The sequence below is a fragment of the Micromesistius poutassou genome, assembly GCF_964030765.1.
Source record: "Micromesistius poutassou genome assembly, chromosome: 4".
Taxonomy (NCBI): domain Eukaryota; kingdom Metazoa; phylum Chordata; class Actinopteri; order Gadiformes; family Gadidae; genus Micromesistius; species Micromesistius poutassou.
In genome coordinates this window covers 2,784,212-2,798,582 of record NC_140274.1, presented here as the reverse complement: position 1 = coordinate 2,798,582, position 14,371 = coordinate 2,784,212, and the positions used below count along the sequence as shown (strand labels likewise).

The window sequence follows — 14,371 nt, the reverse complement described above, 5'->3', positions numbered from 1 at the left end:
TAACTGTTTCTCAACACAACCCAGAGCTTCTACCTTGATTGGTTGCACCAATCAAGGTAGAAGTTAATTAGAAGTTAGTTAAACATGAGGTATTTGTTGTTACATTTAACTATTCTAATCTGTTGTCTGTCACATTTTTATGGTATTTATTTTTGTTTTGAAACATTTCCTTCTCCCATCCTCTCCCCTCTCCTCTCCCCTCTCCTCTCCCTCCCCTGCTGTAGGCTCTGTGGTAACGTGGCTCCCACAACATTCAACACCAACAGCAGCTCGGTCTGGGTGACCTCCGTTTCTCCATGCAGGTTTAAGCACTCACCTAAATAGTACCCTTTAGCGAACTAAACGTCCCAGTACGAGGATGACTGTTGAAAGGTGAGCAGAGTAATGCATTTCAGAGTTGTTCTTTTATTAAGAAAATAAGAAAAAAAGAGCAAAGGTATGCACATACAGAATATGTATCCACCGTCTCAAGGACATATTGGATATTGCTGAGACGGGATTTGCACACTACACACATTCTCGAAGGGAAGCAGGGTAGCAGTTTTCTGTTCTTCATAGACGCTGAAGCAGCAAGGGTGCTGGCTGCTGGCATGGGGAGACAGGCCAGAGAACGGCAGCCCTCAGGCTTCCAGGAACTCCAGCTCCTGGCCCAGGTGCTGCTTTAACCACGGCACGATGGTGAACAGGCTGACGTGGAAGTCACGCGCATCGGCAGCAGGAATCCCACTACCGCCACCTTTGTTGGAACACAGGTCTACGGTACCCCAACTCAATACCCCCACCTAGTGGTCAGAAAGAGAACCACGCCAGATTAAAAATGGTAGCTACAGGAATCAGCGATAACATTGTAGATAATAGGCCTTTATCAAACAGGTGTAATACTATAGTTGGGGTGAAAAGAGGTGTATCTCATGACCTGAATTATGGCACTTAGACACTTAAAAATAGAGCAGGGACAAAAAAACTGATTCACAATCTCACAAACTGCATCAATTTGAGCTTGCCATCCAAATCAGACTGACTAGGCCCATGTCATGCAGCATGTCAGCCAAGCCTCTCCCTTTCCCCTCCGACACCACAAGCCCCCAAAGTTCAAGCACGGCCACTAGGCTTGCTGTTTCCCATTGCTGTCAGAATAAGTGACAGGTGTCCTCGGCCCGCACTCAGACCAAACAGACCGAGAATGCTTCGCACACTCGACCAGCTGTCTGCATCCGTGTTGCTGCCATCGAGGGGAGATGTCGCCCCTGCCAACCAGTCCACTGCAGCGCTCACCTCTATTCCCTCTTGTCCCAGCTCAGTGCCCACTGAAGCTCTAAAGTTTGCACTTTTAAACATTAGATCGCTGTCCAGCAAAACAGTATATATAAATGATCTTATTGCTCAGCATAACTTAGATCTTTTCATCCTCACTGAATGCTGGCTTACCACCACTGCCCAGACAGTCCTCATAGAAGCTTCACCACCAGACTACAATTTCTTCTTCTCTGCAAGACAGGAGAAGAAAGGGGGTGGGATTGCGGCTATACTGTCTAACCGCTACAACTGCTCTGAACGTAATTTTGGCGATTTTGTGTCGTTCGAATACCTGGCCTTTACTACCGGAGCCCAACAACACATTCTTGTTGTGTCAATATACAGACCTCCTAAACCTAACTCTGCTTTCCTTTCGGAGTTTTCTGACTTACTGTCCCTAGAAATAATCACGTATGATAAAGTGCTCCTTCTGGGCGATTTTAATTTCCATATCAATGACAGCTCCGATGTTAAAGCGTGTGATTTCCTTGATCTTGTCACTAGCCTTAACTTTGTTCAGCATGTTACGACCCCAACTCACAACCTCGGGAATACGCTAGATCTAGTGTTTTCCATGGGAGTAAATGTTGATCACATGTCTGTCGAACCAACGCCTGTGTCAGATAATTTCTGTATATTTTTTAATATTTATTTCCATGTTTCTAAGTGCTCTGATCCCATCACCTACTCGTATCGCCGTATTGACAACGCAGCAAAATCAGCGATGGTCCGAGCACTACCGGGCATTCTGGGCTCCTGCTGCGCGCACACTAGCTTAGACGACCAGACGGACAGCTTCAATAGCGCTCTAACTGCCGTCCTGAACTCTGCCGCTCCACTAAAAAGTCGGAGACAGACTCGGACTAAAGCTGCCCCATGGTTCAGCGACGAGTCGCGTAAGCAGAAAAAGAAGTGCAGGAAACTTGAACGTCTTTGGAGAAAGACTACACTTAAGGCTCACCATAATCTGTGGTCCGAAAGTTTTAAAGCATATAAAAGCTCTCTGTTAAACGCCAGAACGTCATATTTTTCAGAACTGATAAATTCCAATAGGAACAACCCCAGGTTCCTCTTCAAAACAGTTGCCAGCCTTACTCAAAATACCACTATACAAAGAGCAACTATTTCAGCTGATGAATTTATGGATTTTTTTTCATCCAAGATTGACCTAATAAGGGATAAAATAGACGGCACCGATGCCCCTATGGCAGCGGTTGTTACATCAATCCAGCCCATGGTCGTCCTATCTCAGCTGACCCCTATTTCTCCGGAAACTTTTATGAGGCTAGTGAACTCCTCAAAATCCACTACCTGCTCACTAGACCCTATACCAACAAACCTATTTAGGGAGCTGCTGCCTACCCTCCTCAGCTCAGGTCTTCATATTCTAAATGAGTCTCTTCTGACTGGCTCAGTACCCTCAGCTTTCAAAAAAGCAATTGTTAAGCCCTTACTTAAAAAGCCAACCCTGGATCCACAAGTCCTTCAGAACTACAGACCAGTTTCAAATCTGCCATTCCTGTCTAAAATACTAGAAAAGGCAGTCGCTGACCAACTCATATTCCACTTATCCAAAAATAGCCTATTTGAAAAATTTCAATCCGGTTTCCGCTCTGGTCATTCTACCGAAACTGCCTTAATTACAGTGACTAATGACCTGCTACTGACAATGGATTCCGGACAAACTTCACTACTGTTACTTCTTGATTTAAGCGCAGCATTTGATACAATAGATCACAACATACTACTAAGCCGCTTACAACAAAACATTGGTATACAGGGCTCTGCACTTTCATGGTTCCATTCATATCTCACTAACAGACTTCAGTATGTGACCTACAATGATGCTACATCTAGGCCTGCGGAGGTAAGATTTGGGGTGCCACAGGGGTCAGTACTGGGCCCCATCTTGTTCTGCATTTATCTACTCCCACTTGGTAACGTACTACGTAGTTTTAATATAAGGTTTCACTGCTATGCTGATGACACCCAGCTCTATGTGCCTATACAAACAAATGACTCCACTCAACTCAACAACTTAGAGGCTTGTATATCAGACATAAAGAGATGGATGTCTAGAAACTTTTTACTGTTAAACACAGACAAAACAGAGCTGTTAGTTATACGTCCACGGAGGACAAAGCATGCTGAGGATTTTAGAGTCTGCGTCGATGACTGTTTTATAACAGAGAGCAAAACTGTTAAAAGTCTGGGTGTCACCTTCGATGAATTTTTAACATATAGGCCTCACATAAGAAATATTTCCAAAATTGCCTTTTATCACCTAAGCAACATCGCAAAAATCAGGCCTATGCTATCCCTAAAAGATGCTGAAACTCTAGTCCATGCATTTGTTTCATCTAGGCTAGATTATTGTAATGCATTACTTTCTGGCCTACCTGCATGCACTTTAAGAACCCTACAGCTAATTCAAAATACAGCAGCCAGAATTTTAACAAAAACACGGAGAAGTTCACACATAACACCTGTTTTAATCTCATTACACTGGCTACCCATTCCTGCACGAGCAGATTTTAAAATTCTTCTTTTAGCCTATAAAGCACTAAATGGACTTGCACCTTCATATGTGTCAGATCTGGTATCCCCCTACACCCCCTCGCGCCCTTTGCGATCTCTGGACGCTGGCCTGCTGACAATTCCCAGGGTAAAAACAAAATCTTCAGGCCAGCGCTCCTTTGCTTTCAGAGCTCCATATCTGTGGAATAGTCTTCCGTCGCATGTTAGGGGAGCCAGTTCCACAAATATTTTTAAAAGCAAACTAAAAACCTTCCTCTTCTCAAAACATTATGGCCTACCCTATAACCCATGAATTTGTTATTTTATAATGGTTTTCATTTGTTTTACATCTGTTTTATATCTGTTTTATATTTGTTTTATTGAAATCATTTCTTCATTTTAATGTATTACTCTTATTTCTATGTACGGTGTTTTGAGACCATGCTTATGGTGATACTGCACTTTAAATATCAATAAACTTAAACTTAAACTTAAACTTGCATGCTTACGGACCGTGAATAACTTCATGAGATACCCCCGATTTCAGCTCTTTTATTAAGCCTCTGTGGTAAAGGGCCAATCACCATTACATCGTGTTTCCTCACTCACCTGAAAGTAGCGCATCCTTTTCCGCAAGAAGAGCGAGCCACCGGAATCGCCTAGAATTGTGAGGTAGATTTGGAGAGAGTTGTGTTAACTGGTGTTCATATTTTGCTGGTGACGATCATTAAACAGTACCCTTGCCTGTCGGGAACTTACCTTTGCAGCCGACACGGTTTACGACCGTGGAAGAGCCTCCGGTACAGAGGAACCGCTCGGGTACGAGCTCGTCCAACGTCACGTCAGGGGCGTGCTTCAGTTCCCCAGCGGCCTTGGACACGCATGCTTGCCTCTGCAGGGAGTAGAGAGGCTGGAGCTAACTGTATACGGGATTCAGGTTGTGCACACAGGCCTCTAACCCTTTTTTTTTGGTTAAAAAAAAGGGTATTGACTATCTTAAGTTACTAAAAAAAGGGTATTGAATAATTCAATACCCTTTTTTTTAGTAACTATGTTATTCAATTAATTGTCTTACACGGTTATAAGTCTTACATCTAAATCAAACATAAATGGGGACAATGGCAAGTACTGTTATGGAAAGTGATAAACAGTAATGACCCCTGAGAGTGAGTTGCTAACTTGGGTGGGGGATTCATCAGGGGGACACCCGCTCACCTGCTCTCCAAGATGAACCCGGGTTTCCACGCGATTAGAAGTTCTGTCGATGAAGTATGCTAGATTTTCATTGAGTGGTAGTAATTCATTTCCTGCACACACACACACACACACACACACTGTAAAGCACTTTGGGATCATTGAAAGGCGCTATATAAATCATATATATATATATGTATATACACAGAGAAGTATGTGTCAGTAGCAATGTGCTGTAGGTTCAGGGCTCATCTCCTACTGTGCTGCTGGCAGGTGGACCCGACTTGCTTCATGGCTCGGTCGGCGGCCGTCGTACACGGCAGGCAGACGGGCCTGTGGGGCCACAGACCGTTGCGTCAGCGTACCCGTAAGGTTACCCATCTGATGGCACCTCAGACCCTCTACAACGCACTCTGTTTCCACTTCTGTGGCCGGGTATGGTTACAGCCTTCACTGAACCAGAGGACACTCGCTGAGATGAAAATGTAATTTTCCTCCTATGAATCTGTTCGTGTGAACGACTATTCTGCATTTAGAAACACTGCTTAGAGCTGTCCGGTTCCAAGCCCGTATTGTTGCTGCTCATCTGCGTCTCCACGGATAACCCATTGGGGACGAACGGTGACCCCCCCGTGAGGCTGTCTTTACCTGGCCCCCCAGGAGAGGGGGACGCTGGTGTTCAGCTGCACCAGAGCCACGTCAAAGTCGTAGAACTCGGACACATTTCTGTGCTGGAGGCCTTTGATGTTGAAATCTGGGTGGATGAAAATCTGACCCTCCATCATTTCCTGTTGACGACCTGCGAGGTGAAGTATGAGGTGAGTCAATTGATATGATAAGTCTTTCACATATCAGGGAATGGATGCCCCTTATTCTCCATTGTTTAAAGGGGTGATATTATGCTTTTTCGACTTTGCCCATTGCTTTAGACTTTATATGACGTATGTATACTTTTTTTTTTCTAAGCTAGAAAAATCTTAGTCCGAGCAAGGGGGAGTATTCGCCCCATCGAGAACGCCCCTCAGAATTATACCGCTTTTCCACCGACAGTACCAGCTTGTGTGTGAAACAAGCAAAAGCCTGTTTGATGGTCAAAGTGAATCAATCACAACAGCGTGGGCATGCTGACCAATCACAGCAGACTGGGCTACTCGGGAGGGGGGTCTTAAAGTGACAAGATACAAAACAGAGTTTTTAAAAGATGCTGAAATTGGTTTTACAGATTTTTTTTTTTACTGAAATGAACAGTGTAAGAATAATAAGGTGTATTTTTAACATACAGGCATGTAACCCTATTCTAGTAGTACCCCCAAATGCAGTAATTAACCCTAAAAAAGCATGATATGGGATGAAATACCAATATTGCCAAATACCAATATTGATGTTCGACGTGCAACAACACAAGTGGCAAGTGTGTGCCTGCATGTTGCCATGTTTATCAGATCAGTTGATGGTTGGTAGGCGTTAAAACAGAGTTGATGCACACTTGGATAGGTGAATGATGTGACTTTAATTGTCCTTGTGTCTTTGAGCACATGCATGAGTGAAGAGGCGGCCCAGGAATGAACCAACACTAACCGTGAGTGACTTCTATCGTTTGCCTCAGTACCGCTACACTGTGCCGGGCGAAGCAGTGGGCCGCCGTCAGGATCCAGTTGGGGCTCACAAAGGATCCGTAGCATTTGTTCTCTGCACTCAGATCGGACGCAAGGATTTTAAGAGCGACGTGCCATGGCCTGGTGTAGGGCCCGTCTACTTCAGGATCATCATTGGGCATCTCCTCCTGGGCCACCCCACACTTGGTCACCGTCTTGATTTCTAGATCAAGCACAAGCACATCCATTGGAAATGACTCTTATGGTACCTAAGAATACCGTACCTAAATTGATCCAGATCAACACCGTCTGATGGAATCACCGGATGAAATTAGGTTAAAACATGTCCACTTATTATTCAAGATAAAGTGCACTTTATCTATCATGAACTATTAACAAAATAAAAAATAAATAAATAAATATTGAGGCTGCAAATACAAAGGAAAGAAGCACATTACTGATCATGCTGTTGAAGGCTTCTCCCAGAGACTGGAGGTCTTTCAGAATGAAGACATGTTGCTCTTTCTGCTTGTGAGAGGCGATGTTATTCAGCTTCTTTCTTTTAATCTCCCCTCCGATACCAAACACGTAGATGTCTGAGGATGAGTACGGAGTTAGTCTAAAGTGGCGATCAGTATTCCAGTTGAAGGACGATAGTGTGATTGCGTACCGAGCAGTCTCTCTGCGGTGCGGTCGCTCAACGTGTTGCCGGTGCTGTAGCCTAAATTAGATCGTATGTGGGCAAGGGCAATCTGGGGATCGGGGCCACTGTTGGAATTACCTAGGGAGAGATAGGGACCCTCCTGTTACCATTTTACATGACATTACATTCTGTCAGACAATGAGTTGGCCATCAGTCAATAAAAAACTAAATAAAGGAAAAATTCTTAACTTGATTTAGCAAAAGAAAACCATTACCATCTGTTATTATGAGAATAACATTCTGAGTCTCCATGAAATGATTAGCCTCTCTGCCTATCTTCAGTGCAGCCATCATCATATTTACTCTATGTAATCCTGCAAAGAGATTGGTCGCCAGTTTGTCCTTGTGAGCTGCAGATGAAAAAAAGAAAGAATTCACTTACATGTGGTGCATGCAGCAATTGGCCACATCCGGACACAACACAATCACACATTGTGTTAGGACTGTCCTACCTTTGGGGTCAAAATCCTCTATACCCTCTATGACAAGTTGAGCATTGGCACTTCTGAAGGTATCTGTGATGGTCACAATGTCTATAGCCGCGCTGGCATAAGAAATCACATGGAACTTCATCTGGACATCAAAGCTGTCCAGCTACAGGGGAGGAGTAGAGAAATATGGAGATTCTATTGTGGTGGTTTTTGGTGCAATGCGTTGTGAGTCCAATGTAGGTTTCCCTGCCCTCTAAGGGCCCTGAGGGGTGATATTGAGCTGAGCGTGTACAAACCTTCCTGATGAGACTGATAGCAACCTCTCTGATTTTGTCAAAGTGTTTGACCACGCTGCCCGATGTGTCCAGTAAGATGTAGATGTTGATCCGACTGTCATCCGCCACGTCGATCGTTCGCCCGTAGCCCCCTTGAAGGACACTTTGTGGGGGAGGGATCTCTGGTGAGAGGGCTTCCATAACCCCGGCCAGGGAGCCGGTCATTACGGCCGCCACGGCGCTGGGGCTGTCAAAGCCATTGTAGGCTGCATAGAGGTTTGATATGAGCAACAACATTGATAATAACCAACAACGGGTTCTCACCACCACCACCAGCACCATCTGGGAGGTCTCCGGCCTTACCCTGACATCGTGGGGCTGAGCCGGTCCACTCCCTGCTGGAGAGACACACACGCTGGCTGGATCCCAGCAGGTCCAGACCTGCCTCGCACCGATAGGTCACCGTGTCCCCCACCTTGAACCGGGACCCTGACCTCAACCCCCCTGGTGGGACCCCTGGGTCATTGCAGGCATCGACTGTATTTAAATAAACCAAATACGCAAATAAAAAACAGATTTGTTTTGGTGTGGACATTTGGACATGGTTTGTAAAATAAACCTACAAAAGGATTACAGGTTATTATTATTGACCCACTCACTCCATCAAAAGGTTTGGAGCAAAGGGGTGCATTTGGATCAATGCGTGTACATTAACAGCTGATTCTCTGTGTAGTGCTAAACATGGCAGCAATTGCAACTCCTGAAAAATGTATTTGTTACAGTAAACTCGGGCCCATATATACTAATATACAGACAAATACACCTGATTAATCACTTGAATTGAAGTACTATCACTATCATTAATTGTGTAGCATATGCATCTTGTGTAGCATGTACTTAACTGTGTAGCATCTGCAGTAGCTAGCTATCACTGCTGTATACGGGAAATGGGTTGGCCTGGCGATTGTTAGTACTTGCACTTGGTTCTATGAACAGCTTTACTGTACCGATGGCGATATATTGTTTCACTTCTTATGACAAATGTACTTATTGTAAATCATAGCCTGCTTTTACCGTGAGGTACCAGACACATTCCAACCAGTGGCCACTGAACACACAGTATGTTGTTTGTGTGCTAGAAGGTGTTGTGATAAAGATGATATTGATTAAAGCTAGGGTAGGCAATTCTTTTTGTGTAATTATTTGTAGTATTTGGTGATCTTAAATTCTTAAATTCTCTTACATAAATAAATACGGTATATGTGGCAGTCAAAGGCCTGACCAATCATTTCACTTGGCCCGAATGAAATGATTGGATGGCCTACCTGTCTGTCTGTCTACCCACCCAGCTGCCTGTACACTCATTGCACATGACCAGAGTCTTCCAAAAGGCCAGGCGGTCCTGTTGCTATAGCGAACAAGCTAGTCACGTGTTTTGGGTGAAGGGCCTGAAGGGAGGGCTGGGATTCTGTCTGTTGGATACTTTTGAAACCTAGCTTACTCTGACTGGTTTCTCAGAACAGCCTACCCTAGCATCAACCAGTTATTTTTATGCTGTATCCCAGAGATACACATTCTAGGTTCAGATCGCAAAAATCGTCCCTATACACATCGAAACCATCTGGATTTTGCTCATAGGTGAAATCCTTGCTTAGTCAAGGGAAGGAGCGAAATGTGGAGGGAATTCTGAATTTAAAATTCACATTCACTTCCTATGTGCAGCCATGCTGACCGTTGCTGTCACAAATAGGGCTGGTTCCGGTCCACTCCAGAGAGAGGGTGCAGGTCCTGCTTTCTGAGCCAGAGAGGGTCAACCCTCCAAGGCAGGAAAAGTTCTGCATCGTCCCTGGACGGAACCACTGGTCCCTCGGCGAGAAGTCCCCATTATCCAGCTGGAGCTGGCCGGGGCACATTCTCTCTGGAAGAGCAAGAGTGGGAGAGAGCGTGAGTGACACATTAAGATCCCATACCAAAGGCATCTTCCTACAGAGATCAGAGACTTACCTTTGCATGCTGCCCGTGTCACTAGTCTGCCATTGGCTGATGTCATGGTTGACCAATCCCCATCATCACCACACAGCCTATGGCTGACTGGGAAAGGGTCGAATCCTTGGGCGCAGTGATAGGTCAGCACGCTCCCATCCAGCCCGCCCTAAAATGGGAACATTCATATTTCGTTAAACTACCTCGCTTCAATCCAATTATTACATATTTGCAAAAGTATGATGAATTTTAGTTGATGTTGATCCACATTTCCCATATACATCATATTGATACATAATTTTATATCACAATTTCTTAATACTATACAGTATGTACTATTTACAACTATTGTTAATTATAACCCTAAAAGTAATCTTGTAATGTAAACATTCTTATGTCGCTTCATTGTAGATAACTATCTCTTCATTTTAGAAATTGACACAGCAGATTGTGTTCACCTTTTATCTCCTTAATAACTTAATAACCTTCTACCTGTGAGTAGGAGACATGGCCTCCTCTGATGGTCTCTTCAGTGGAGCAGAGAGCGCTGTCTTCATAGTCCCCGTAGTCCTCCTCCTGCATGAACACTAAACACACACACACACACACACACACACACACACACACACACACACACACACACACACACACACGCAGGGCCGGATTAAGAGAATGGGCTTTAATGGCTGCAGCCCCGGGCCTCGCCACCAGGGGGCCTCAGAACATTTTAGAACATTTCAAAGCGAGCACAGAAATAATTTGCGAATATGTCCGGTCAAAGAAACCACGAGAGTGGGGGCCAAAAAGGAAAATCACAAGCACTAAAACATGAGAGAGTCAAAATGACTAAAGAAGACAAAATTAACAAATGTATGAAGTGCTTCCACAAATCTGCCGGCTGGTCATCTACCACTACTTGCCAACCAACTGCAATTGCCATGACTAGCCAGTCTGCCAGTGCCCTCACTAGCAGAACAAGCTCTGCTGATGCTAATCCAGAGCCAGTGTGCAGAGATAAAATGTATGGCTCCCTTAATTGTAAAAAAGTTTTTAAAAAGCTTGTTTGTATGTAAGGCTAATTGAAATGCACCACCCTTCCACCCTGGAGATGTTGCACTTGCACTGTAGGCATATCTGACCTGGCCTTTTTGTGAGTAATAATGGCCATTCCCTGGCTATTTCGTTTTTGCTTTGGAATACATTTTAATCTGTGTACATTTACATTATTGGTTTATTATAGTCTACAGTGTATGTCATGGCACATACATTTTGTCCTTTAAACTGTTAGTGTGCGATCATATTCATAGAGTGGTTCTGTGGACTTCAAAGCGCGGATGTGTCAGTGCACGTGCCGAGAGTTTGTGTGCGTGTCATGTGCGTGGGAGCGATATAGGGGCCTCCTCCTGGTAAATAGCCCCAGGCCTCAACATTTCTTAATCCGGCCCTGCACAAAGGGTAAGTAAAACCAAACAGTTGATTAAAATAAAGGCAAAAATGACTGTACAACAACATCAGATTACGAGAGACAAGGAGATTGGGACCACTGTTTGCACAGAGAACTCAGGTCGTGCCCTCCATTATTTTCCTTTGTTATGCCTTCAAAACGTATATTACATAGACAAAAATAAAGTTTGGTTGTGTTCCAACATAAAGTAGCCCACTACCACCTCAGGATTCCATACCCTGAATCCACACAAAGTACATTGAAACAATGATAGATTTCAAAGTTACAAAATGACACAACTCCAAACTAAGAAGGACAACTTTGCTGAGATGAAGGGAGCTTCTCCTCTCCCCGGCCTCATATACCAGCTGCTGCTCAAGCATACAACTGTAGGTCGCAATTGAACAATGTATTAATTGTTAATAATAATTATACATATTGATTGTTGCTGATAAATAGATAGAGGTCCACCTCAGCTTAGCACCTATAAATAATGAAGCCAACTGACAAAAGGTTTAATATCAGCTGGAAAACATTTCTGGTTGCGTGTTGCTGCTTAGAGGCACTGGAGTCGACGGAGGGCGATGTGGGGAACAAAATAGAAATAAACAAGGTATGGAAACAGCGGTATATTGGTCTCTGCATCAAAGTGACACAGAGATATACAATCCTACTCACCCTCTGGGATGGACAGGAGCAGCAGGACGGCCCACGGTGTCCCCGTCAACATGGCTGTGTGTGCTCAGCAGCAGAGCCCCGATGCTGTCCCGACCCACACGCCCGCTGCACTATTTTAACGTTACCCGCGGGGAGGTTGAGCAACTCAGGAAATCAAAGTCACACACTCTTCTCTTTCAGTTATGGTTTCTCCTTACTTTTATCCATTTCTTAGAACATTTCTGAGCACTTCCTAAAATTTCTAGATTCCTGCCATGTCGATACATTCAACCCTTTTGTGTCTTTTATGGTTCACACTTTCATGTGTTTATAAAATTAGAGGCCAATTTTTTGATGCTTTCAGGACCATCAGAAATCACCAATCATTTGTATTGTTGACTTTACAGTACAGACGTGGATTTGTTTGGTTTGGAAGGTTTTTAGTGCACAAAAGCAACTGTGACTGGAGTCTGAAGTTGCATGCATGGCTATGTAGTGTGTGTGTGTGTGTGTGTGTGTGTGTGTGTGTGTGTGTGTGTGTGTGTGTGTGTGTGTGTGTGTGTGTGGGATAAATGGCATTGATTACTATGATATGGATATGGGTAAGGTAAGGTACCTACAGCCCTTGGCCTCTCTCCCCCTCTCCCTTGCCTCTCTCCCCCCCCCCCCCCCCCTCTTAATACCCCCATAGTTCTCTCTCTGTGCTCGTTGGCCTCAGCTGACTGGGCTTTGCGGAGCACGAAGGAATGTAATAGTGGTGGCTTCACCTCCAGACGTGCCGCCAGCCCGCCAGGCTACGCTCACCCACCTCAGAGAGGCCAACAAACACAGAGACATAAATGTGGGTGCTTTGAGGATTTTTTTCTCACCATTTTCTTAAAATATCTCGATGTGAAGCGTAGATTCCTGTAGGTTTTCCCCTGTTTTTCAGTTCGGAGCAGATCACTCTTTTAATGGAGCCTGACAAAAGCTTGAGTGCTACGATCATAGAAGAGAGGTTGTGAGATTTTGGACAAAAATGGGACAATTCCAGAATAAACTGTGGCGACTTTAACAGCATCAGCTGACGGACCGAGGCTACATGCTGATGTGCTTGGTCCTGCGTTCTGTGTAACCCATGGGCACTTGGAAGAGGACTATAAACTATTATGTCGGACCTCAGCGAAGTAGCCGTGTACTCTGACTCCAGGGACATCTACAAGGTGTGTGAGTATGATTGCAGTGGATGTCCTGATGTCCACGGAGAAGCTGCTTCAGAGTCTTAGAACCAGGCTCCATGGTCTTCAGGAATATACACAATGGTTCAACACATTCCTGCGATAAATCCTTTTGAATATATTTGAATGCACAATTTATGTCATTTTAGACATTGGTGAATCCTACCATGTATGTATGAATTGTATTTTATGAATTTGTGTTTGTTTGTGGATGTATATTTTATGTAATGTAAACAGGACTCACTTGTTAAAGAGTTTATAATCTCAATAATCTCTAATCTCAGTTTAAATATGGTAAAATAAATATAAGATGTAATATTGCAATATTGTTGAATGTTGAATGAATCTAGAATCTAGAACGTCTAGAATCTAGAATCTTGAATCTAGAACGTCTGTTGAATGCAAGATTTGTAATTGTTTATTTGAAGGGCATTAACGAAAGCATTGTTTGGTGTTACTATGACTGTTCACCTCAGAATGTGTTCTGCAACCCTGCGTTTGAGCTGGAGGGAGAGCAGGAGAACAACGTGGAGGGGTACAGGACCAGCTCATCCACCCCTGAGCCCATCAACGCCCCGGCCTCCTGTGAGTCCTCCGTTCAAACCTCCAGGCTCGTTCCACATGTGTTCTGCTCCCAGTGAGGCTGAAGCAGCACCTGTATTCATGCATGTTTTGGTGGGCCAGGCCGGGGCGTGTTGGGTGCCTGTGCGATGCGTCTCAGGGGCCCGGGCGGGGGCTGGGGGCCCCTGCTGGTCTGTGCAGCGGTGTTGTTCCTGGTGGCGGCCCTGGGCCTAGCACTGGCTCTCATTCTCACCCGTGAGTTCACTGCAACACATAGTCTGACTTGTATTGTGGTACCCTACATTACCAGCTCACCATGTCCATTATTTCCTTAATATGTATTTGCTAAATCGGTGCTATTCAAAGCACTGAGAAGAAAATGTACAGCAAGATAGTCATCGTCCGTTCATTTTATCCGCCTGCCTCACATTCTTTATTCATACCATCCCACACCTAAAGAAAAGTGGAAAACCCCTTGTTCCCTTTTGCACGCTCTCT

General features: G+C 44.5%; 1 protein-coding gene across 1 annotated transcript; it reads right to left on the bottom strand.

Annotated features, from left to right (window-relative positions):
* Positions 1-387: 387 nt before the first annotated feature.
* Positions 388-12,193, bottom strand: LOC311342243 (complement factor B). Its single transcript, XM_084467071.1, has 17 exons — positions 12,117-12,193; positions 10,487-10,581; positions 10,016-10,163; positions 9,744-9,929; positions 8,375-8,548; positions 8,033-8,277; positions 7,758-7,899; positions 7,521-7,655; positions 7,273-7,383; positions 7,061-7,198; positions 6,586-6,825; positions 5,656-5,806; positions 5,267-5,340; positions 5,029-5,120; positions 4,573-4,705; positions 4,423-4,472; positions 388-782 (listed from the first exon to the last, which is right to left on the bottom strand). The coding sequence occupies exons 1-17, from the start codon at positions 12,166-12,168 to the stop codon at positions 621-623; spliced, it is 2,328 nt and encodes a 775-aa protein (XP_084323197.1). The 5' UTR covers positions 12,169-12,193; the 3' UTR covers positions 388-620.
* Between the last annotated feature and the right edge of the window lie 2,178 nt (positions 12,194-14,371).

Coding starts and splice junctions, on each gene's coding strand:
- LOC311342243 (XM_084467071.1), bottom strand. CDS start 12,168: ATGTTGACGGGGACACCGTGGGCCGTCCTGCTGCTCCTGTCCATCCCA. Junction 7,656..7,757: donor AGAGGATTTTGACCCCAAAG/GTAGGACAGTCC, acceptor TTTCATCTGCAG/CTCACAAGGACAAACTGGCG. Junction 4,473..4,572: donor AAACCGTGTCGGCTGCAAAG/GTAAGTTCCCGA, acceptor TCACAATTCTAG/GCGATTCCGGTGGCTCGCTC.